The sequence below is a fragment of the Ursus arctos genome, unplaced genomic scaffold, assembly GCF_023065955.2.
Source record: "Ursus arctos isolate Adak ecotype North America unplaced genomic scaffold, UrsArc2.0 scaffold_2, whole genome shotgun sequence".
In the NCBI taxonomy this organism is placed as follows: Eukaryota; Metazoa; Chordata; class Mammalia; order Carnivora; family Ursidae; genus Ursus; species Ursus arctos.
Window position 1 is genome coordinate 60155242 of NW_026622874.1, and position 24414 is coordinate 60179655.

Below are 24414 nucleotides of genomic sequence, written 5' to 3' on the forward strand. Positions count from 1 at the left end.
AACCACATGATCAAGGTGAACATCACCAGGGACTCGTCCTGTTGCCATCACATACCCCCGATCAAATACGTGGAGACGGGCACTTCACCCAGTGGCCTTCTCAAAAACCTCAGTCTAATGAAAAGCATCAGATAAACCCAAATTGAGGGACAATCTGCCAAATACCTGATCGGTACTCTTGAAAATACCTAACCTAATTGCACTTTCGACCTCTCCCAGAAATATAGTCTTAACCAGTCAGTCAGGGATGTTCTAGTCAGCACCAATGAGGTATTCCCTCACATGGGTCCTCTCCATCCCCCAAAGGAAGAGTAGGTAAGACACCCCCCCCCCTTACTCCTAAGGGAAGGTGACCTTGTCTGGAACAATCCTTTCTTTTCTTTTGCTAACAACTTCCTTGCCCCACCCTTCTTCCTATAAAAACCTTCCATTTTGAACAGGGCCTTGGAGCTCCCCTTTACTTGCTAGATGGGATAGTGCCCAATTCTTGAATCACTTACTCAAGCCAATGAGACCTGCAGATTGACTCAGTTGAGATTTTGTTCTTTAAAGACGCCTATTATATAAGAAACAGTCCCCAAAGACAAAACCGTTAACAACAGTCACTTAAAAGTAGATGAAGTAGTGTGTTTAAATCCTTCTATGGAAAAATAGATACAACACAAATGAGAGGGTCTGAAATGTTTTCACAACTAAGCACAAGAGAACTTTCCTTCTTAGACTCTATATGTGATTTTAAAGAGGGAATGAGATATATGTTGTTGAAATGCTAAGAAACTATGTAAACCCTGCGAGTGTTATGAATAGGCAGTTAGCTAGGTTCCAACAGGAGACCCGGAAGCCAGCAACAAGGAAGCCACGGCCGCTATGGGAAGGTCAGAGGCCCTCCACAAGAAGCCAGATCAAACCAGACAGGCCCAAGATGGTGGATGCCATGACAGGAAACCCCTGACCAAATAAGTAAGAAAAAGCTCGAAACCCTGCTTCCTGCCCCAAGTAATAAATATTCTGTCCCCTGGTTAACAGCTGTGAATAAAAGATAGAAACCCAAACCTACACTCAGGGCTCCTGGGTGGGCACTCTCTCTCTCTCTCTCTCTCTCCCCTCCTCCCTCCCTCACTTGGCCACTCTCATATCTGCTCTCATATCTCAAGAGTGTACTTTTCACTTTAATAAACTTTCCCACTTTTGTCACTTATCCACTGTGCTGTGTTGTCTGCCCTTGAATTCATTCTCGCAACAAGGCCAAGAACCTTCGTTGACTCCTTGGGGTCTGGCTGGGTCGAGGCCCCAGGGCCCGCGGTCTCCCCAGTTCACCAGGCAACACAAGAACCATCATTCCTCTTGAGAAGTACAAACAGGTTGGGTGGTCCATGTTGGAGGAAATTCAGGAAAGGGAAAGTGTACTGTAGAATGTGTATGCAATGTCCTCTTTGGGGGGACAGTTTCCTTCAATGTGAAACCAGGATGCCCAGGATGTAGGCAGGAGGCAGGAAAAGAGAGCAGTTAAAAATGTGAAATGACAGGTACAGGAGGAGTGGGTTGTTTCTGCAACCCCCTCTCCGCCCACCAGAGACAACCCTTAGCTACTGTTAACGTAGTATAGCTTAGCCAAGCCCACCTGCATTTCTGAGATAAAAATGCGTCTTCCATTGTTCATAGGAGAGAGAGTGTGAACTGGGTTAACTGGGAACTAACTCATGCAAGTCTATCCTTGCTCTCATAGTGTCATTTACTCAACTGGCAGTACAATGGAGCCTGAGGAGACCTCCCAGCTTCGGTCGTTTGCTATAAAAAGCACATACTCATTTAGTGAATCATGTAAATAATACAGTAAAAGATACACTTTTCTCTCAGGGCTCAGCATCCAACTGTGTTCTACAGGAATAACATATCCAATTTCACAACATCTGGGGGAAGTTCTGATGATAAGTAGAGCTGTGGTCAGTTTGTGAGGTGACAATGTGCAGGCTCTAGAATCAGGCAGGACAGGATTCTCAGTTCCAAGCCACCCCCCCTCCCACACACACACTGAATAGCTATGTGACCTTGAGTAAAGTGTTTAACCTCTCTGGACCTCGGAATCCTCTTCCAAAAGAGCTACTACCCTGTGATGTTGCTGTGGGGATTAAATTAGATTTATGCATGTTAGGTACCTGCTACATAGTTGACACTCAACTAAGAGAAATAGTAATAGCTACTATTCGTTCTCATATGCTGTATGCCTAACATTCTTCGTCACTTCTTACGTATATTAATTAATTGAACCCTCTTGGCAATCTTGAGATAGGTCCTATTTCATCACCCCCCCCAATAGAAAGTGAGACCGAGCCTCAGAGAGTTTAATTTGCACCATATATAAAGGAACAGAGCTGAAAACCTAAGCAGTCTGTTTCCAATATTATCGTTATTATTATTATTACTATTATTACTATCATCATCATCATCATCACCCATCAGCAGAAACCAGATGGGCCCACGCTATTTCTCTCACACACATAAGATCAACAGTGACTTTCATCACACCGCTCGATGTACTCTCTCCAGAGTCGGGAGAAACTACATTTCCAGGGTCCAGGACTGGAGCTTGTTCTCTAAAAGAACAATGGACAAGGTCACTTGATTAGAGACAGCTACTTAGCATATAAACAATTTCTCAGGGTATTAGGACACCAGACAAACTAGAATCCCAATACAGGATTTTTTAATCTTAGGGTCACACAGGGGAACCTTGCCGGGACTTAAAGTTTCTCTCCTTTCTCCACTTTTCCAACTCTATCGCCCTAACTTTTCCAGCCAATAACTCACAGCTCTCTCCTGTCAGCCCTCAGATTTTACTACTGCCTCAACGTGTCTGCCTGAAACTCTCCTTACCCTGTTTCCGTCTGTGGAAATCACATACACAGGCTTGTGAGTTCTGTTCATATCCCTCCTTCAATAGTGACCCCAACATCGTCTGCTTCTGAAAGCCTTGCCTCTTTATGTATTTAATTGGTTGGAATGAAAACTAAGAAAGAGTTTTAAAACTTTACTTAGATCTGTCTTTCACAAAATCCTTATATATTAACAAAATTCATATATGCAAGTAACAAAAGAAAAAGTGGGTAAAAGCGATGTTGAAGCGCCACACAAATGTTAATAATAATTACTTCTGGGGGCACCTGGGTGGCTCAGTCAGTTGAGCGTCTGCCCTTGGCTCAGGTCATGATCTCAAGGTCCTGGGATCGAGCCCTGTGTGGGGCTCTCCACTGAGGGGAGATCCTGCTTCTCCCTCTCCTTCTGCCCCTCCCCCTGCTAGTTCTCTTTCTCTCTCAAATAAAGAAAATCTTTAATAATAACAATAATTACTGCTGCCTGTCTGAAATGGGAGAAGAGGATTTTAAAAAGTGCAATGACACGGACCTCAGTTATACAACACACTGAGAAGAAAGCTCCCTGCTTGGGAGGAAGATTCTCCTCCTCTCCCATTCCAGCAGTTCACCGCGGGGTCACAGAAGTCTAGAGGGCACACAAGCCCAGCCCTGACCGGCACAGAGAACTTGTCAGGAGGGGCCATGCAATCCACCTCCTTCATGCTGGGCTGGCACTGGGGGCTCCTGGCCAGCTTCAGCCCCACAACGACTACCCCCAGGGCCACGAGGGTCTCCATAGGGCCTAGAGAAGGTGAGGTGACAGATTTGCTCCGGCTCCCTCTCTGATGCTCACACTCCTCCTCTGCCTGCTGGGTGTGCTCCAGCCAGGCAAGAACTCCCTGTCACTTGTCTTGTACCCTGTGCCTGTCCTCTTTGGAAATCTTGTCCCTAAGGCGTTCTGCTTGCACCAAGCCCTGCACATGGAAGACACTGGCCTCTAGGGAGTTCTTGGCAACCACTCCCTCTGGGCCTCATCCTCAGCCTTGTGCTACTCAGCCTCCCAAACCATCCTCTCACGGTCCTCTTTGCTCAGCCGGCCCTTGTTGGGGATGGTGATCTTGTTAGCCTTCTCTGGGCTCCCGTCAGTGGCTGCACACTCAGGATGCCATTGGCATCAATGTCAAAGGTCACCTTGATCTGGGGGACTCCACGTGCAGTAAGAGGGATACCAATTGGCTCAAAGTGCCCCAGCATGTCTCTGGTCATGGCCCCCTCACTCTCATACACCTGGGTCAGGACCCCAGGCTGGTTGTCTGAGTAGGTGGTGAAAGTCTGGGTCTTGTTTGGTGGGGATGGTGGCATTCCTCTGGATCAGCGTGGTCATCTCCCCACATGCTGTCTCCAGCCCCAGGGACAGGTGAGCCAGGTCCAGCAGCAGGAGATCCTGCACTTTCTCACACTCGTCTCCGATCAATACAGCCACCTGCACAGCAACTCCCGCCCTCCATAGCCACAGCCTCATCGGGGTTCATGCTCTTGTTCAGCTCCCTACCCCCAAAGAAGTCCCGTAGCAGCTTCTGCACCTTGCAGATGCGGGCGGAGCAGCCCACTAGGGCAATGTCATGGATCTGGCCTTCTCCACCCAGTCCAAGGCGCTGCAGAAAAGAACCAAGCCCAGTTTCTCAAAGCAGGCTCCAATGATGGACGTGTTGAAGTCCACGCCCTCAAACAGGGACTGATCTCCGGGGTGGCCTGGGTGCAAGAGGTCGGAGTGCGCGCGGCGCTCTCACAGGCTGTGCGAAGCCTGCGCAGGGTCTGCTTGTTCCCGCTCACGTTCTCCCCGTGCTTCTCACGGAAGTCCTTCATGAAGTGGCTCACCAACCTGTCGCCGAAGTTCTCTCCGCCCGGGCGAGCGTCTCCAGCCTCAGGCACCTTGAAGACACCGGCGTCCACAGCGGGGACCCTTACGTCGAAGGTGCTCCCACCCAGGTCGAAAACGAGCACGTTTGGCTCCCTGGCGCCCCGCGTGTCAGCCGGTTGGCGAGGGAGGTTGATGATCCGCAGCCGGTTGCGCCCCGCGATGGCACCCGCGTCATTGGTGGGCTGGCGCTGCGGAGTCGTTGAGGCAGGCGGGCACGGCGATCGCGGCGTGCCCCCCTCCCCCAGGGCTGGCCCAGGCGCGCGACGCCTGTCTCCTTACCCTGGCCCAGCACCGTGGACGAGACCTCCTCGGGGTAGCAGGCCTTGTCCTGCCCGCGGTAGGACGCGCGCACCCAGGCCTTGCCGCCCTCGCTTGCCCCCCGGAAGGGCCGGTGATTCGGGTCGCGTGCACCTCAGCGCCCGCGAACCTGCGCGCCATCAGCCGCGTGCCGTCCATCCGGGTGGTGCGCGGAGTTCTCGGCTACCCGCACCCTCGTGGCGCGGGGTGGGTGAAGGCCACGTGCCCCGGCGCCCCAGCCGCGCGGGGTCGGGGAAGGCCACCTAGCGGGGCGCGGGGCGCGTGCCCCGGTCGTGGGCGACGGTGGCCACCCGGCCGCACCGCCCCATGCCCACGCACGAGCGCGTGGAGCCCGGGTCGGTGCCCACGGCCACTTCGCTGGGGCAGCCGTCGCTCTGGCTTCTCGCGCTCCCGGGACGCGTCGGACGCCCGAGCCTGCGGGACTCGGGGCAGCGCGGCTCGGCCTCCACCAGCCTGTCAGTCTCAGCCGCCGCGCCGCCGGCAGGCCACCCGCCTCTGGCTCAGCGGCGGGGAAAGTTCGGCTCCTCCCGGCCGGTTCCAAGCGCGGTCGGAAGCCACTGAAGGCCGCAAATCCCCGAGAGAACCAATGCTCCGCCTGGACGGTTCAAGAGGGCGGTCCGAGGCCTGCAGCCGGGAAAGCCGAAAGCCTGTCCCCGTGCGAATAGAGACGTGGCCTCAGAGCCAGGACTTACAATAGGTGTTTGTTGTTGTTGTTGTTCTTTTTTGAGTCGTAATGTTTTTCTGTCTGAAAACATAAAGGCACTACTTTCCAAATGGTGACTCAACAAGGACCCGATTCCCGTGGTGGAACGGAGCTAGGGAAGCAGATGAAGTTAAAGGATGGCGCCAGAGAACGCTCGCTGTGAGCATTGGTGGTTCAGTGGTAGAATTCTCGCCTGCCACGCGGGAGGCCCGGGTTCGATTCCCGGCCAATGCAACGTAACGTTCTTTTGCTTTTGTTTTCTGTCGCACACTTGTTTGAACTAAGTCCTTTTCCATTCTTGGATTTGTGACACTGAACGAAGCGACAGCTAGCTGAAGCTAGCGTTCTTTTGTTTTGGTTCCCCTCCTTTACCAAGTCACTTTCCTCTGAGGAGCGGGGGCCTGGAAGGGGGAGGAGCTTGAGCTGTAGTGGAAATACCCGGCTCTTGAGACCGGTCCCTGACGCTCGCTCCCGCCCCCGAGGGGCATTGTCCCAGAGGCCGACTGGAAAAGCACAGTATGCCAAAAGGAGGAGACTTTTCCGAGACATGAATGTGGAAGTGGAGGAAAAGAAAACAAAATGTCTTTGTCATTTGCCCGTTGGGGAATGGGACCTGAGTCTCCCAGGTGGCAGGCAGAGACACTCCCTGCTACACTAACCAGGGCAGTATCTTAAGAGTATGTGATACATTACAACATTAAACTTCAGTAGTTTATTAAAGGAACTTAAAAGTTGACTTTTGTGTAATATATTGTTATTTGCCTAATTCAAAGGAAGCCAATTTTTAAAAAGAGGAACAAAAACCTGTGCTCTGTAAGCGGCTTTTTTCTCCTCAGAGGGCTTGAGAACCCTTCTGGAAGCTCAGGGAGCTTTGGAGAGGGAGGCAGGAGTCAGGATGCAGAGGTCAGCCTGGCTTCTAGACCGGGTTTCTTGGTCAACCCTCTGCCTGTGTACCGGTGAGAAGGAGCTGGCAAAGTTTGCTGCTGGAGAGATCAGCTGTACTGGGATCGGTCCCAGTGATGGGTCCAGGAAAAAAGGGAATGTGAAGACGTGTGCAATGAATGACTTCCACTGTGGACAATCAAACCATCCTCAAAAAGAAGGAAACTATTTTATAGCCCCAAAAGAAAGAGGAGCTGTCGGCTTTAAATTCCTTCACTCTTGGTTGGAGTCTAGGCCAGCCAGGCCTGGGTATCACATTTGGGACATTTTAGACAAGGGCCTGCAAGAGAAGGGTCCTCACCTCAGGAGGAAAGGGGGCCTGGCCTGGAATCTGTGCCCTGGCCTGTTCAGAGACTGTCTTGTCCAAGCTCTTCCAACATTCTCTCCCAGCTCTCAGCAGCTCAAAGCCCCCTCCCATCCACCCCCCCCCCCAAGAATTCCAGGGAATTCTAAAGCACGCACCTCCGTATCTGGACATTAAACCACACAGACACTCTCCCAAAGTCACTCATTTATTTACTTTTTAATTCAAAAAGGTTCCAATGTAGAGGAGCCTATGTTGAGTGCTAACTTTATACGCACACTTAACTATATCCATTTATGTTTTGTAACTTAGCTTGAGTATCTTCAGAAGTAGAATGGATTTTAAAGTGATAACTTAAATGAACATTATGAAGTGGAGGGATGCTCGTGACCCAATACTGAGTGCAAAAAGTAAGTTGTAAAGCAACATATATAGTACAATCCAAAACTATACATATAAAGGTTTGTAACACCAACTACCTGTATATCCTTGAACGAGTCATTTCGACCATCTGGGCAATACCTTCCTCAATTTTAAAATAAGGAGATTAGACTACATCATTTATAAGGACTTTCTAGGTTTAAAATTCTGATTTCAGGGCGCCTGGGTAGCGCAGTCGTTAAAGCGTCTGCCTTCGGCTCAGGGCGTGATCCTGGCGTACCGGGATCGAGTCCCACATCAGGCTCCTCTGCTATGAGCCTGCTTCTTCCTCTCCCACTCCCCCTGCTGTGTTCCCTCTCTCGCTGGCTGTCTCTCTCTGTCAAATAAATAAATAAAATCTTTTAAAAAAAAAATTCTGATTTCAAATGCTAAAGAATTCACTCATTCCACAACTTTTTTTTTTAATGATGAAAGAGAGATTTTTTTTTTTAAGATTTTATTTATTTATTCGACAGAGATAGAGACAGCCAGCAAGACAGGGAACACAAGCAGGGGGAGTGGGAGAGGAAGAAGCAGGCTCATAGCGGAGGAGCCTGATGTGGGGCTCAATCCCACAATGCCAGGATCACGCTGAGCCGAAGGCAGACGCCTAACCGTTGTGCCACCCAGGCGCCCCTCATTCCACAACTTTTTGAGTGCTTTATCATGTGCGGGGCACTGACCTACACTCTAAGTACATGGCAGTGAACAAAACAAAGGCCCACTCTCCTGGAGCTCACATTCTGATAGGAGGTGGCGTAGTCAGGCAATAAACAATTAACAAACGAACACACTTAGAGCTGGCTGGGCTGCCTGTGCCTCGACCTTCAGAAATCCAGTGGGGGGGGGGATTGCAATTTAGCTCTGGAAAACGCAGGCCCCCGTTTTTCCCTGGAGGCTAACGGGTGGTTGGAGGCTCCTTAGCCAGGTTGCTGTGGAGAGGGGCTGGGGCAGGACGAAAGCTATGGCCTGAGCTGAGGTTGCTGCCACCAATGCTGTTACACCTTGGCAAGAAAGGCCATTTGCCCCGAGGGCCCTGGTTCCATTTGACTTTGCAATTCCTCCAGTCTCCTTTGAGCTTTGAAAGTCTCTCTACACAGACAAAGATGGCCCCATGTCCACCGCAAACAGGAGTCCCATCACCAGGCAGAAAGTGATTTGATACCAAGGTGCAAAGATGAATAGAATTGCCAGACCTAATAGGAGATGCAGAGGGATGGGGGAAATGACAGTTGTTAAGGCAGAAATTGGGAATAAACTGTCAGGTCCCCTGTGGGGAGCCTTTGTGAAGTCACCCAAGCCAGGGCCTAAGGCCAAGGCCCAAAGCAGCCGGGTAGCCCAGGAAGTCTTCAGAGATTCTCTTCACCTCTCTGTCTTCCCAAATAAAGCACTGGATCAGCATTTCCTGAAGGGTGACCTTGGGCACATCCGTTCTGAGGGACATTGATACAAGTTGCAGAGGAAAAAAGATTCTATGGTTAACTAGGTTTGGCGAATGCCTTATAAAACTTAGTTTAAAAGTTTTCTTTGCAATAGGACTTCTTGGAGGCTTTAATCGGCATTATGAATATACAAGGAGAGCAACAGCGTAGCAGAATGTTCTGCATTATTTTGACCACAGAACCCCTTCACTCCAAAAAGCCTCTCAAGGAATTGTGTGACTGGGGAACAGCTTTTGGAAAATACTGAACTAGGGAATCCAAACCACCTCAGCAGATTCACTCACCATTTCCTCTGAGCTCAAGACTGGGTGATAATCACCGACAACATAAGCGAGAAGGATTAGACAGCAACAGCCAACAAACAAGATGGGTTCCCTCAGGTGAAGGGAAAGAAACTAAAGTTTTAATCAGGCTGAACGAGTGTGGGAAACAGTCCGTATGTTAGCATAGGCAGTTAGTTAGGTTCTAACAGGAGACCCGGAAGCCAACAACAAGAAAGCCCGTGGCCAGCTATTGGGAAAGTCAGAGGCCTGTCCTGGCAGCCTTCCAGAAGAAGCCAGATCAAACCAGACAGGCCCAAGATGGCAGATGCCATGACAGGAACCCCCCGACCAAATAAGGAAGAAAAAGCTCAGAGACCTGCTTTCTGCCCCTAGTAATGAATATTCTGCCCTCAACCGTCAGTGAAAGATAAGACACCTCCCCCACCCAGGCCACACATCCCAAACTCTTTCTCTCTCTCCCTCTCCCCCAACCCCACCTTGCAATAAACATTCCCACTTGTGTCACTTGTTAGCTGTGCTGTTGTCTGTCCTGGAAATTCCTCCTCATGACACAGGTGTAGTGTTTTTGAATGCTGGTGTGTTGGTGGGGTCCGGAGCCGACAGCCAAGGAAGAGTTCTTGAGGCGTCTTCGGTACAAAATGGTGGCTTTATTAAAGCACAGGGACAGGACCCATGGGCAGAAAGAGGGACTGCCTGCTGCTCCCTGCTGCCCTGGGATCATGAGGAGCAAGTGATTATATACCTTGGGGTCAGGGGAAGTAAAGATAAGGGAAGTTCCAAAAGGACTTTCATATGTAAAAGCAGACTTAGGATCCTGGGGAATGTTACAATCCGCCCATTTCAAGTATTGTCAATGGGGTGCAGGTTATAAAGACATTACAGGTAAATGGGAGAGTGTTCTGGGTGAATATCAAAGGCAATACCTTTGCTAAATAGAGACGTACTTTCCGTATTTCCTAAAGATATGGGGTAGATACGCATCACCAGATAAAGGGCTAGGAGAAAGAACAGCTTCCTGGTAAACCTGACAGGATACATTTGTTGCTAAGTATACCTTCAGCGCAGCGTCGTCCAATAGAAATGCAATGTGAGCCACATATTTAAATTCACATATATAAAGGCTGCATTTGCAAAAGTAAGAAAAAAAGTGAAAGTAAAAAATCATCTCATCCCTAACAGGGATAATTCCTCTAGCATTTATGAAATTGCAAGTATATAATTTTTACATTATTTTTCATGATGTATTTTTCAGGCAGGGGGAAAACAGGTAATGTCATTGTCTATCTTCAATAGATAACGTCTGCAGATACCTGACATGCATGCCCCACTTCCTGCGCCCTGCTCACAGCTAGAAGAGGCAGCCCTAGGTCTTTCAGATGGGAAAAGCCCTCTCCTAACTCCTTCATTCTCGCCCCCCGCGCCCAGGTCAGGCTGGGACCTCCTTGGGTAATGCCAAGGAGGACGGAGCTCACAGAATCACCAATGACTAATCAGACTTTGAAATTACCTGAGGCGCCAACACTTTAGGTAGATGACGGCCGGTACTTCACCGACAGATTGCGTCATGTCAGACCATGTTAGGTCATGTGAAAATAAAGCAAGCCATCTGAGAGAAGGAGCGGGGAAGGAAGGGAGGGCGGAAAGGGGAGAGAGCGAGAGGGCAAGAGAAAATGAGAGAGCTGGTTGAAATTGGAGAGAAGTAGTGAAAAAAGCAGACAAGAGCGGTCTCGTCTTCCAAATCTGGCTTCCCGAACACACTTCCTGTTTCACTTTCAGTCTGCTGACGTCATGCTTTTTTCCGTGTCTCTGAAGATCTTTGAGGTTTCCTCTCATAGGTTTATGGTGCATCTGTATTTCATCGATTCTGACTGGGTTTTGTTTTCTTACAATCAACATTCTTCTCCTGTTGAGGACAGTCAGTAACACCATGGGGAGAATCAGCTTCTCTGGCTGGTAGTTCGCTCAGAGGAGACAAAGCTCAGAGGAGACAAGGCTCCAGGGCGGGGAATGCACAGCAATGAGGGAGCGGGCCAGTGAGAGGAGAAGGGAGCTCAGGGAAGGTGTGCAAGGATGCGAAGAAAAAGCGATTCACTTACAATTTCCCTGAGGGCTCCCCTCATTCCTTTTGATGCTTGGCTCAACTCTTTTCTTCCTCATACCCCCCCCCCGAAGAAAATCAGGGGAAAAATCAAATACATGATTTACTCTTCCAGAGTTTTGTGCTACGGTCCACCTCCACTATAATTCTCATCACATGTTCTCATCACAACTCCTCATGGGGGCACAATACATTCTCCAGAGCTGTGGGGGCAGGAACAGGTCACCGACATGGGGGGCTTGATTCCATTCTCATTGCCTCAACAGTGGAAGGTTTCCCTTGTGGGTCTACACCACCTTAGCTGCCATGCCACACAATAAGGATTATGCTTGTTGTTTTTGTTTAAAATGGGATTGCAAGATTTTTCAGAAATGCCTAGCTCTGTGCTGCAGGGTGTTTGAAGAGGGAAGAGTCAGGGCCTACTTTGAGACAGATAAAATTAATTTAATAATATATTTTATTTAACCCAATGTATTAGTTTTCGACAGCTGCCGTAACAAAGTACTATGAACGAGTGGTTTAACCACCATAAATTTATTGTGTCACAGTTTCAGAGGCCGGAAGTCAGATCCAAGCGTCAGCAGGGACATGTTCCCTCTGAAGGCACTAGGGAAGGATCTGTTCAGGCCTCTTTCCTACCTTCTGACAGTTCCTACAGCATAGCTCCAAACTTTACCTGGTGTTCTTCCCAGGTGAGTGTGTCTATGTCTTTGAATTTCCCCTTTTAATATGGATGCTAGTCATATTGTATGAGCAGCCCGCTCTATTCCAGGATGTCCTCATCCTAACTAATTACATGGGAAACAGACGTCCTATCGCCAAATAAGCTCACATTCTGAGGTACTGGGAGTTAGGACTTCAGTATGTGAATTCTGAGAGGACACAATTCAATCCATAATACCCAATATATCCAATATAGCATTATTTCAATATGTAATCGGTATAAAAACATAGAGATGTTTTACACTCCTGTTTCCAGTCTTTGAAATTCAGCGTATATTTTATACTTAAGGGATTCTTCAATTTGAACTAGCCTCTTTTCAAGTGCTCAATAGCTACATGTGACTAGAGGCTACCATATTGGAAAATACAAATATAAAATTTTTAGAATCACAGAAATTCTATTTTAAAAAAATATTTTATTTATGTGACAGAGAGCATGAGCAGGGGGAGTGGCAGGCAGAGGGAGAGGGAAAAGCAGGCTCTCTGCTGAGCAGGGAGCCCGATGCAGGGCTCGATCCCAGTACCCTGGGTTCATGACCTGAGCCAAAAGCAGACGCTTGACTGAATGACCCACCCAGGCTCCCCTCACAGAAATTCTAGTACACAGCATGTTCCGGGAAACAAAACTATGCAATGGTGACAAAAAGCAAATCAATTGTTGCCTGGAGGGGACAAGAAGGAGGAAATTACAGAGGGGCATGAGGAAATGTTTGGGGGTTCATCATCCTGATGGTAGTCATGGTTTTATATGTCAAAACTTATCAAATAGTGCACTTTAAAGGTGTACATATTATTGTCTATCAACTATACATCAATAAAGCTCAGTTATACATCAATTTAAAGAGTTACTTGTAAAAACACTCAAATAATACTATAGGACAAATGATATAAGCCCTTACTCACCATATTATTATGTTTTGAATTTCAAGAGTTTATATAAAATTATGATTTATAATTTTTTATAATTTATAAAAAATTTATCATTTTCATATTATAAGATTTCACTATTCTACAATTTACTTTTTTAAGACATTTATTTATTTGAGAGAGAGGGTGTGCATGAGTGGGGGGGAGGAGCAGAGAGAGGGACAGGATCTCAAGCCGACCTCCCCACAGAGCATGGAGCCCCACACTGGGCTCGATCTCACAACCCTGAGACCATGAACTGAGCTGAAAGAGTCACCCACTTAACCGAGGGAGCCACCCAGGTGGCCCTACAATTGACTTTTTTAGCCTACTATCTGTATGAGTTATCTCTGGATAACTTATGTATTATTGCAAATGGAGTCCATATTCTATTACTCCAAAACTTGGCAGCTTAAAACAGGAAATATTTATTCAGGAAACTCAGTTTCTGGAGTCAGGAATCCAGGAGCAACTTAGCTTCATGGATCTGCTTCACAGTCCTCATGAAGTTGCTGTCAAGCTGTTGACTGGGTAAGCAGTCCTCTGAGGCTTCAACTGGAATGGAGGACCCAATGGAGCTCATGTGGGTGGTGGCTCAAGTAGCCTTCGTTCCTCCCTCTTTGGGCCACTCCATAGCTGGCCTGTGCATCATCGCACAATGTTAACTGGGGGGGCGCCTGGGTGGCTCAGTCGTTAGGCGTCTGCCTTCTGTTCGGGTCATGATCTCAGAGTCCTGGGATCCAGCCCGGCATTGGGCTCCATGCTCAGCGGGAAGCCTGCTTCTACCTCTCCCACTCCCCCTGCTGGTGTTCCCTCTCTCGCTGTCGCTCTCTGTCAAATAAATAAAATCTTAAAAAAAAAAAAAAAAAAAAGTTAACTGGCCTCCTCCAGAGAAGGTTATGAGAGAGAAAGAGAGAGAGCCCAAGATGGAAGCCACAGTGTTTTCTAACCTAATTTTGGAAGGGACATACTTATATCTTGGCTACCTGCTATTATTCACACATACAAACCCCCATACAGTGTGGGAAAGGATTGTGGCTGGTTTGAAAACCGGGAGGTGGTGATCCTTATAAAGGGTCTTAGCGGCTCACTACCACAAAAAAATAACTGACATATATGCTTATTTACTCACTCTTCTAAACAGTTATATTATGTTATATATTTCATTAACAGGCTCTTAGCAATGAACATGTAAAGTATTCCCTACTTTTCAAGAACACAAACTATATCTATATAGATATAAGAGTAAAGCAATAGAAATTTATTAAGTAAGAATACAGATAAAGCTTTCAGGAGTGAGAGGGGTGTGGACAGGGTTGCCCTATAAAAATAAATTAATGAACATACAATTTTACCCACTAGTGCAAATATTGAGTAAGATAAAATACTACAGTAGAATGTTGACAAACGATAAACACACTAAAAATACAGATCTCTGAAAATTTTGAAATATAATTTGATTCCCCCAAATTCCCCATTAAATGATATTGACCTTTTCCTCCCTCATCGCCAATACTACAATCAAATATTGCAAATATTCAGATTCTTCTCTATGTCCCTTTGCATTGAGAGACAAAGATGTCCTTTTCTTCCAGAGGTACAGGTAGGACACCTCTCACAGGAGCATTTTACAATTATTTTTTCATTTTTAAAATTCATTTGAAAGAGAGAGAGCAAAAGCAGGGGGAGTGGGAGGAAGAAGAGGAAGCAGGGATCCATCCCAGGATCCTGAGATCATGACCTAAGCACAAGGAAGAGGATTAACTGACTAAGCTGCCCGGGCGACAATAATTTTTTTTTTTTTCACTAACATCTATGCCCTGGGTGGGGCTTGAACTCATGGAACTAAGATGAAGAGTTGCATACTCCACTGAGCCAACCAGGCATTCCTGCAAATACTGATAACATGTGATAAGGCCGAAACTATGACAACCTAGAAGTCTGGATATGTACAAGGCTGTGTAACGGAAGATGTATGGTAGAATGTTAATTCTAAAAGGGCGCTGGTACTTACACAAATTGTATTGCTTTGCCCAGACTGTTATAACATATTGCACATTCAGGGCCATAAAACAAGAAAAATTAATTCTCTCACAGTCTCAGACTAAACTTGAAATAAAGATGACTCCATGGTCGTGCTCCATGGATATACTAGGAAAAATGCCTTCTTACACCATACAAGCTTTTGTGCCTCCCAAATTTTAGAGAAATAAATACGGAAACTACCTTAATTCCAATGTTCCATACTTTCTCTATGTATACATTTCACTGTAAATACCTCTTGTTGCAAGAAAACTGAACAAAACCCAAGGAAAAAGACTAACACACGGTGGGGAGGGGGGCGGAGTAGACCCTGGCTGGGTGTACCCTAAGGCTGAGGGGAACATCTTCAAGGTGACATCTAGGTCCTGAGCCTGCGGGGTGGGGGTGGGAGCTGGAGGGGGAGGAGGGTGCTCCAGGGAGCACGCTTGACACTTTGCCATGGGATTCAGGGGAGTGGTGGTGAGGCGATGTGAGGGACGTGTTGGCTAGAAGTCCACCCTGTGTGTCTCCCGTGCGCCTCCAGCCCCTCCCACCCGCCAAAAGCACCCAAGTCCTCTATGATCATCACCACCGCCATCGCCACCACCGCCACCACCATCACCAGAAGGACCAGGTCCACCACCAGCTCACGCGCATGGACATCATCGCCAACAGCACCCAAGTCCTCCACCATCAGTACCACCCCCACACCACGTAGTCTACCCCCAACCCCTCGTACCATAGCAGCAGCAGCAGCAGCAGCAGCAGCAGCAGCAGCAGCAGCAGCAGCAGCAGCAAGACCAAGTCCACCATCACCACACTGGCAAAGGCACCATCGCCCACAGCACTGATGTCCTTCACCACCACCACCACAACCACCACCACCACCACCACCACCAGGACCAAATCCAGCAGCAGCACCAAGTGCACCACCAGCGCACCAGCATGGACATCATCGCCAAAAGCACCCAAGTCCTCTATGATCACCACCACCGCCATCGCCACCGCCACCTCCACGAACTCCACTATCACCGCACAGGCACGGGCACCATCACCAACAGGACTGAAGTCCTTCACCATCATCACCACCCCCACCACCATCACCAGAAGGACCAGGTCCACCACCAGCTCATGTGCATGGACATCATCGCCAACAGCACCCAAGTCCTCCACCATCAGTACCACCCCCACACCACGTAGTCTACCCCCAACCCCTCGTACCATAGCAGCAGCAGCAGCAGCAGCAGCAGCAGCAGCAGCAAGACCAAGTCTACCATCACCACACTGGCACAGGCACCATGGCCCACAGCACTGACGTCCTTCACCACCACCACCACCATGACCAAGTCCAGCAGCAGCACCAAGTCCACCACCAGCGCACCAGCATGGACATCATCACCAACAGCACCCAAGTCCTCTACGATCACCACCACCGCCATCGCCACCGCCACCTCCACGAGCTCCACTATCACCACACCGGCACGGGCACCATCGCCAACAGGACTGAAGTCCTTCATCACCACCACCACCGCCACCACCAAGACCGTGTCCACCATCACCCCGGCAGCCCTGGCACCGTCACCAACGGCACCAAAGGCCACCACCACCATCGCCAGCAGCGGCGGCACCAAGTCATCCACCAGCAACAACACAAGTACCAGCTCAGCCAGTACCTCCCCCCCGCCCCGGCCGCCCCTCTGGCCCAACATCCCCACACCTGTCGCCTGCCTCCTCGCCCCCTCCTTTCCAAGTCCTCACTGGTCAATGATCCTGGGTGGCATTTGTCCTGTTGGCCTCTCTGAATCTCAACCCCAGGACGACCCCTGAGACCTGACTGACTGTCCCAATGATAGGTGACTGAAGTCTCCGGGGCTGTGGAATTCCTCACCCCGCTGGGACGGCTCCTAGACCCGGTCCCCCATCTCTCTGTGTTTCCCGTGCTTGCCTGCCTACCGGCTTCCCACCCACGTCCCCCTGCACCCCACCCGTTGGCCCGAGCGCCCTGCAGTACAACACAGCATAGCACAGCACAGCACAGCAGTCTCCCCCCGCACCACCGCCATGGTCCTCTCCCACCACGGGGGACTCCAGCTTTTTTACGCCGGGACCCACTCCCCACCACTTGCCGCGTGCTGCTCCTGCCAGCCTCCAGGCTAGACCCCTGCCACCCGCCACCCACCCCGTGTACCCCACACCCATCTCTCACACTCAAGGCCAGCAGTCGGACCTCCCACAGGCTCCTCAGGCACACTCCTACTCCGTCTCCTCCCCTACCTCAGATCTGAGCTCACCCTCCCGCACACGTGCACGCGTGCCGGGTAAGACGCCCCAAGCCTCCGCAGAGACCCTGCCTGAGTGGCCAGCCACGCTCTCGGCCGGGTCCGCAAGCCCCACACTTCCCCGCCCGGCACTCCACCCACACATCCGGGCTGCTCCCGGCCCTCCCGTCCTTCTGGGATCCTTGTCGCCCTCTGCCCTAACCCCCGTGGGAGGCCACCCACGGGAGCAAACACCTTCATCCTGCGCTTCCCCCACCGCGGCTGCCTCCCCCCCCCCCACGCACACACACTCACTCACGTACGCATGCACACAGAGGCAAGGGTGCTGAAGGAACTCCCTGTGGTGATGGTAAACACCCGGACGCCCACAGGGGTTCCTTTCCTGGCTGGTACGACCTTGTCCCAATCCAGCGAGTGGGCTGCGGCGGCAGGTTTGGGCGGGGCACGGGCTGTCCGCTTGGGCTCTGAAGGAGACAATCTCTGAACAGAGAGCAAACGCTTGGCGGACAGGGGCGTGAACGTGTTGGCGGGAAGGAGACCCTGGTCTGCGATTTCCCTAGAGGAGCACCCGTAGGAGACGACGCGCACAGGGGTGGAGAGAGGGATGGAGTAGACCCTGGCTAGGTGTACGCTAAGGCTGAATGGGCAATGAGAACATCTTTAAGGTGCCGTCCAGGTCGTGGGTCTGCGGGATGAGGGTAGGGCTGGAGGGGGAGGAGGGTGCTCCAGGGAGCACGCTTGCCACTTTGCCATAGGATTCAGGGGAGTGGTGGTGAGGCGATGTGAGGGACGTGTTGGCTAGAAGTCCACCCTGTGTGTCTCCCGTGCGCCTCCAGCCCCTCCCACCCGCTCGGCCGTTGGGTTTTCCCCACCGGCCTCCCGAATCTCCCCGCTGTCTCACCTGCTCTGCCTGGTGGTCCGGCGACCTGGACGTGCCCAGATTCGCTTTCCCAACCCCACCTCCGGGGCGCCACGGGCCGGCTCTCTGCTCCCATCTCCGCCCAAGGCCAGCACCCACGTGGACCGCAATCGCCGGGCACGGGAGACGCGGCCAGCCCAGAGGTTCGTGGTGTCGGTGCTGGGAAGCTGGGCCGGGCCGTGGCTGGCCGGGGGGAGAGGCAAGGGACCAGGGGCTCCAGCAGGGTACCCGGCTCGAAGAGGTAGATTGCTCACGCTCCCCAGACCTCCTCCCCCACTCCCCCTGCCCCTCTTCCCAGCACCGACACCACGAACTAGCACCTCAGGAAGGAGCAAGGGGTGTCCTGTCAGGGGTGGCGAGGTTTCTCCTGAAGACAGCACTGCAGCCACAGAGGCCAAGCCCCTGGGCTGGCTGGACGTGCGGGCGTCTGCTGGTGGCCATGAGTGGGGATAGAGGGTATCGCGGCCTCTCGGGTTTGGGGCGGAGGAAGAGGGGGAGCCCGGCCAGCGTCCAGGGGAGGCGCCCAAGCCCTGCAGTTGGGCGGCCGGCTGGCGAGGCCAAAAGGCTTGGGCTGGCCGAGGCGACAGGGCAAGGCTTGGGCTAGACGGGGCGGCTGGCCTTGCGTGGGCGCCGAGGCGGCGTGGCAAGGGAGAAGCTGGCTAAAAGGGGCGCGGATGCGCTGGGCAGGTTGGTAGGTAGGCCGAGAGGAAGAAGAAAGGCTTCCCTGACCGGGAATCGAACCCGGGCCGCGGCGGTGAGAGCGCCGAATCCTAACCACTAGACCACCAGGGAGCGGCGGGCTCCACGCCTGGCCCGCACCCCCTGGACCCAGCGCCTCCATACCACCCACGCGCTTCTGCTTTGCCTCCAAGGCCCCCGCCTTGCCACGGCCAGCCGCCCGCCGGCCCTGCCAATCCACCTACCCTGCTGGCAGCACCCTCAAAACGCTGCACGCCTCCTTCCCTCACACACGCGCTCAGCTTCGGCCACGCTCCATGCTCCGGGCTCCGGGCTCCGGGCTCCCGGCTCCCATCGGGCCCGGGCACGAGGGCCCTGGAGCCACGCAAAAGGTTGGCCAGCTGCGTTGGCCGGGAATCGAACCCGGGTCAACTGCTTGGAAGGCAGCTATGCTCACCACTATACCACCAACGCTGCACAGCCCGGGCCGCCCCCAGACGCCGGCCCAGGGTTCGCAGCAGCGCCTTCACGCCTTCTCTCCACCGCCTCGGCCGCCTGGCGCAGCCCTGCCCCGACGTCCTGCCCGACCGCAGCTCGGCGCCGCCACACGCGCCAGCAGCGGCCGCCCGGCGCCCCACCCGCGCCGGCCCGGCGCAGCTGTGCGGCTCCGCAGGCCCCACCGCCCGCCGCCCGCCTCTGGGGGGCGCTCTGGCCGCCCTGCGGCTCCCGGGCCCTCGCCCCCCGACACACGCTGCCCCTCCCAGACCCGCTGGCCTGGGCCCTTCTCCACCCGCTGGTCCGCGAGCCCACATCCCGCACCGACGGAGGACCCCACACGGCCGCCACCCACCCGTCCCCCGTGCGGCACCCCCTTCCCCCGCTTCCCCGCCACGGGGCAGCGTCGCGTCCCCAAGGAGCGCCTTGAGCACAGCCACTCGTCAGGCGCCGTGGCCACGACAGGAGGCCCTGGCTGGGCTGTGGCGATCCCGCACGCGCGCGCGCCAGAGGGGGGGGGGGTGGCGAGGAAGGGAAAGGGGTGGCGGTGGTCGACGGCGGGCAGGCCGGACACCCGTCGTCGCCCTGCGCCTCTTGTCGGACGCTGGAGGGAGGAGAAGAAGGGCCCTGGGGGCAAACGTTTGGAGAGAGCGGCGACGCCGGCGACCAAAAAGGGCGTCTTGCCTCCCCGTCGGGGAATCGAACCCCGGTCTCCCGCGTGACAGGCGGGGATACTCACCACTATACTAACGAGGACGGCGGCGGCCACCCGGGCGCCCGACCCCTCTCCGCCTGCCTGCCCACGCCTACCCCTGCCCTCGACGCCCTGCCTTACACAGGCGTCCGCCACACGCCACACCCGACGCGACCCCAAACCAACCGCGTCAGCCCCCACAGCAGTCCCCCTGCCCCCCACTCGGAGTGGACCAGGGACCCGGGCCGGGCGGGCGGCGCTGAATACCCCGAGTGCGCCGCTGCCTACCGCCTGCCAAGCGGAGATCCCGCCGGCAGGAGAGACCCGAGAGGGCAAGCACGGCTGCGAGCAGGAGGACGGGGGCTCAGGATGGCCAGAGGCGGACGACGGAGGGGAGGGGAGGGCAGGGGAGAGCAGGGGAGGGCAGGGGAGGGGGCGGTGGCGGCGCAAGAGGCTGGCCCGAAGGCGCCCTCTGGGTGCAGAGCCGGGGATGTGCGAGCGGGGCGGGCGGGCGGCGGCTGCGGCGGGGCGGCCAATCGGCTGGCCGAGCTCCCGGTCGGCCGGTCCCCGCGCGCGCCCCGTCCCTTGCGCACCCACACAGCCGCCAGCCAGCACCAGCGTTCGCGCCGGGTCCCAGCCAGGCGAGCGGCGACGCGCCCAGGCCCGCCGTCAGGATGGCCGAGCGGTCTAAGGCGCTGCGTTCAGGTCGCAGTCTCCCCTGGAGGCGTGGGTTCGAATCCCACTCCTGACACGCCCCCCTTTTGGCGCGCCCAACGAGGGCACGGGACACCGGCGGGCCTGGACGACGCCCTATAGCAAGCCCCGGCCGGCCTGACGGGCCGCTCCTGCCTGGCACCGGAGCAGAAGGGGCGCAGTATGGAGCCCCGACGCCTCCACCCTCCTGGCCACAGGCTTTGCGCACACACGCCCTCCCCCACCAATTCACGCGCCTTTCCCACCTGATCCCACACCCGCAGGCTTGGGGAACCTCGCGGCACGTCTCTGCTCACCTCCTTTCGGGGGGCTGTGTTTTCCTTCCTCCCTCCCGCTCCCGCTCTCGCTCCCGCTCTCGCTCTCGCTCAGGCTCCCGCTCCGGCTCCGCTGCCGGCGCATGCTCCCGCGCCCGCTCTGGCGCCGGCTCTGGCGAACGCTCCGCTCCCACCGCCCCCTGCGGGCCAGGCGCGTGCGCAAAGGCCAAAAGCCCTCCGCATTCGGTTCTCCACCAGACTCGTGCCTGGTGAACAGCGCCTCGCTCTCCGAGCCGTGCGCTTCAGCCACCAGGAGCACACCGTCCCGCACCCTGTCCTTTCCGCCGGCCCCCATTCCATTCCCTCCACATCCTACGCAGGTGGCCCGTGGTGCCCACGAGGATTTTCCACCTTGACGCCTTGCCCTGGCCACGCCTGCCTGCCTGCCTGCCTGCCTGCCTGCCTGCCTGCCTGCCTCCCGGGACACAGGCAGCCCAGCCACCTGCTCGCCGGCTAACGCCAGGGCCCTCCCTTCACTGGGCCTGGCCCTGGAGTCCAGCCCGCAAAGGTGGTTCCCGTGAGCGCTGGGCGGAGGGAAGCCCTGGATACCCAAGCCACCCACCTGGGCGCCACAGCGCATCTCCGCGCCGGAAGCCGCGGCCCGGCCGGGACCCCAGGAGCCCAGAGCGCTCCCTCACCGCGCCATCGGCCAGCTGGCCACTCTGCCCATGCGCTCCTGCGAGCCAAGATCGCGCTCCTGCCTCACAACCACCGCACCCGAGCTGGGCCCCTAGGGAGAGCTGCGGGCCAGAGCTCAGACACCTTGCTTTGGTCTCCCGGCCTGAGCGGTACTCAGAGGCGCCGGCCGCGCTACCGGGCCTCCGACTTCTCCACACGGCACGCGCGCGCACGCGCGGGGGACACACACACACACACACACACACACACACACACCACCCCACGGCACCCCACGTGCGCACACAACCGCAGCTCCGTTCCCCAGACCCTCCGCTCCCCCCCTGGCCCTTGCACACACTGAGTGGACGAGAAAGCCATCAGCCAAAGGGACTTTGGGTCGGTGCTGACACGAGCTGCTGAAGGGAACGTCAGTGCTCAGCTGCGCCCGCCACACATCCCCCGTGCTGTGTGCGATTCGGGCGCAGGCCGGGCTTGGTCCGCCTCCTGGCTTCCCTGGCAACCGACCCCCAGCGGGGCAGTGTCTGGCGCCCCCCCTCCCACCAGGGAGAAAGCACAGGATGAGCCTAGTCAGCCTGCACGCGCCGGTGCCTCGCTCTGCCCGTCTGCGCCGCTCCCTAGGGCTCTGGACGTGCCTGGAGCCTCTTTTTCAGGCCGCCCGTCCGCCTCCTGCTCCCACGAAGCAGATGCTCGCGACTGGCCCCGACCCGCGTCTGGCCGCCGCTGGGGAGCGCCGCTGGGGAAGCCGTCTGTTGACCACTGCCATCGGTGCATGGGTGGTTCAGTGGTAGAATTCTCGCCTGCCACGCGGGAGGCCCGGGTTCGATTCCCGGCCCATGCAGTGCTCTGTCCCCTTTTGGCCCTGCAGCCCCAACGCTGGCACGGCCCGGCTTCCTCTCTCCAAAGCTCCAGGCACCTGGCCTACACCAACCCTGCTCCCACCGGGGGGGACCGCCCCTGCCCTGCCCCACTCTGACGCCCATTCCCTTCTTCTTGGGCTCTCTTGTCCAGGCGACCAAACTCCACCCTGCATTGGGCCAAGGCCCCTGGCCCGCCCACACGCTCTCTTTGCCCCTTTTCTCTTCGGGACCCTGACCACCCGGCTTGACTCGCCCACTTCGCTTCCAGAAATACTTCTGCGCACCACCACACACCCGTACCCCGATCGCGCCTCGGGGTGTGGGCACGCCCCACCTCGCCCCACCTCCACTCCTTTCGCCACCGCTCCTCCCTCCCTGCCTCACTCTCCCCACACTCCCAAAATCCTCCTGTCTCTGACAACCAGGAACAACCAAGTTGCCACCCCTACCACTGATACATCCCATTCTCCGGCAGGGGCCCTCACAAACTCACTAGGGTGCACCAGGAAGACCACATTCATGGCACAACACCATCGTCCCGACACACGCTCTCTGTTCTCTCTATGCCCTGCTTGGCCACAGTATCCTTCAAATCCCGCCGCTCCTCCATCGCTAAGACCACCGCCAGCACCAGCACTAGCAGCAGCACCACCAGCACCAAGCTCCCCCTCCACCAGCATCAGCAGCAGCAGCGGCAGCACCACCACCACCACCACCACCACCACCACCACGAGCCCCCCCGCCCAACAGCAGCACCAGTAGCAGCAGCAGCGGCACCAAGTCCACCAGCAAAGCAGCACCCGGACCATCACCAACATCAGCTCGGCAGCCTCCTTCGACACCACCCCCGCCGCCGCGGCCACCAGCCACCAGCAGGACCAAGTCCACCACCGCACACCACCACGGGCACCATTGCCAACAGCACTAAAGTCCTTCGGCATCACCGCCACCAGCACCAACAGAACCAAGGCCACCACCAGCGCACCGGCATAGGCATCATCGCCAACAGCACTAAGGTCCTCCACCATCACTATCACCCCCCCACACCACCACCACTAGGACCAAGTCCACCACCACACCACCACGGGCACCACTGCCAACAGCACTAAAGTCCTCAACACCACCACCACCACCACCAAGTCCACCATCACCACACCGGCACGGGCACCAAAACCAACAGGACTGAAGTCCTTCACCATCATCACCGCCCCCACCACCATCACCAGAAGGACCGGGTCCACCACCAGCTCACGCGCATGGACATCATCGCCGACGGCACCCAAGTCCTCCACCATCAGTACCACCCCCACACCACGTAGTCTACCCCCAACCCCTCGTACCATAGCAGCAGCAGCAGCAGCAGCAGCAGCAGAAGCAGCAGCAGCAGCAGCAGCAGCAAGACCAAGTCTACCATCACCACACTGGCACAGGCACCATGGCCCACAGCACTGACGTCCTTCACCACCACCACCACCATGACCAAGTCCAGCAGCAGCACCAAGTCCACCACCAGCGCACCAGCATGGACATCATCACCAACAGCACCCAAGTCCTCTACGATCACCACCACCGCCATCGCCACCGCCACCTCCACGAGCTCCACTATCACCACACCGGCACGGGCACCATCGCCAACAGGACTGAAGTCCTTCATCACCACCACCACCGCCACCACCAAGACCGTGTCCACCATCACCCCGGCAGCCCTGGCACCGTCACCAACGGCACCAAAGGCCACCACCACCATCGCCAGCAGCGGCGGCACCAAGTCATCCACCAGCAACAACACAAGTACCAGCTCAGCCAGTACCTCCCCCCCGCCCCGGCCGCCCCTCTGGCCCAACATCCCCACACCTGTCGCCTGCCTCCTCGCCCCCTCCTTTCCAAGTC

At 54.9% G+C, this 24414-nt stretch overlaps 1 protein-coding gene and 6 non-coding genes across 7 annotated transcripts; 3 read left to right on the plus strand and 4 right to left on the minus strand.

Moving 5' to 3' along the window:
- Window positions 1–2758: 2758 nt before the first annotated feature.
- Window positions 2759–5879, minus strand: HSPA6 (heat shock protein family A (Hsp70) member 6). The gene is given in 11 exon segments (XM_057315183.1): window positions 2759–3691; window positions 3694–3870; window positions 3873–4004; window positions 4007–4190; window positions 4192–4350; window positions 4352–4485; window positions 4488–4589; window positions 4592–4964; window positions 4966–5010; window positions 5012–5178; window positions 5181–5879. Coding segments are annotated over 11 exon segments (1671 nt in total). The 5' UTR covers window positions 5230–5879; the 3' UTR covers window positions 2759–3542.
- A 78-nt stretch (window positions 5880–5957) lies between these two features.
- Window positions 5958–6028, plus strand: TRNAG-GCC (transfer RNA glycine (anticodon GCC)). Its single transcript has one exon. It is a non-coding gene; the product is annotated as a tRNA-Gly (tRNA).
- Window positions 6029–18853: 12825 nt separating this feature from the next.
- On the minus strand, window positions 18854–18925 carry TRNAE-CUC (transfer RNA glutamic acid (anticodon CUC)). The gene has a single exon. It is a non-coding gene; the product is annotated as a tRNA-Glu (tRNA).
- Window positions 18926–19213: 288 nt separating this feature from the next.
- TRNAG-UCC (transfer RNA glycine (anticodon UCC)) lies at window positions 19214–19285 on the minus strand. Its single transcript has one exon. It is a non-coding gene; the product is annotated as a tRNA-Gly (tRNA).
- Window positions 19286–19990: 705 nt separating this feature from the next.
- On the minus strand, window positions 19991–20062 carry TRNAD-GUC (transfer RNA aspartic acid (anticodon GUC)). The gene has a single exon. It is a non-coding gene; the product is annotated as a tRNA-Asp (tRNA).
- A 606-nt stretch (window positions 20063–20668) lies between these two features.
- On the plus strand, window positions 20669–20751 carry TRNAL-CAG (transfer RNA leucine (anticodon CAG)). Its single transcript has one exon. It is a non-coding gene; the product is annotated as a tRNA-Leu (tRNA).
- A 1683-nt stretch (window positions 20752–22434) lies between these two features.
- On the plus strand, window positions 22435–22505 carry TRNAG-GCC (transfer RNA glycine (anticodon GCC)). The gene has a single exon. It is a non-coding gene; the product is annotated as a tRNA-Gly (tRNA).
- The last annotated feature ends 1909 nt before the right edge of the window (window positions 22506–24414 follow it).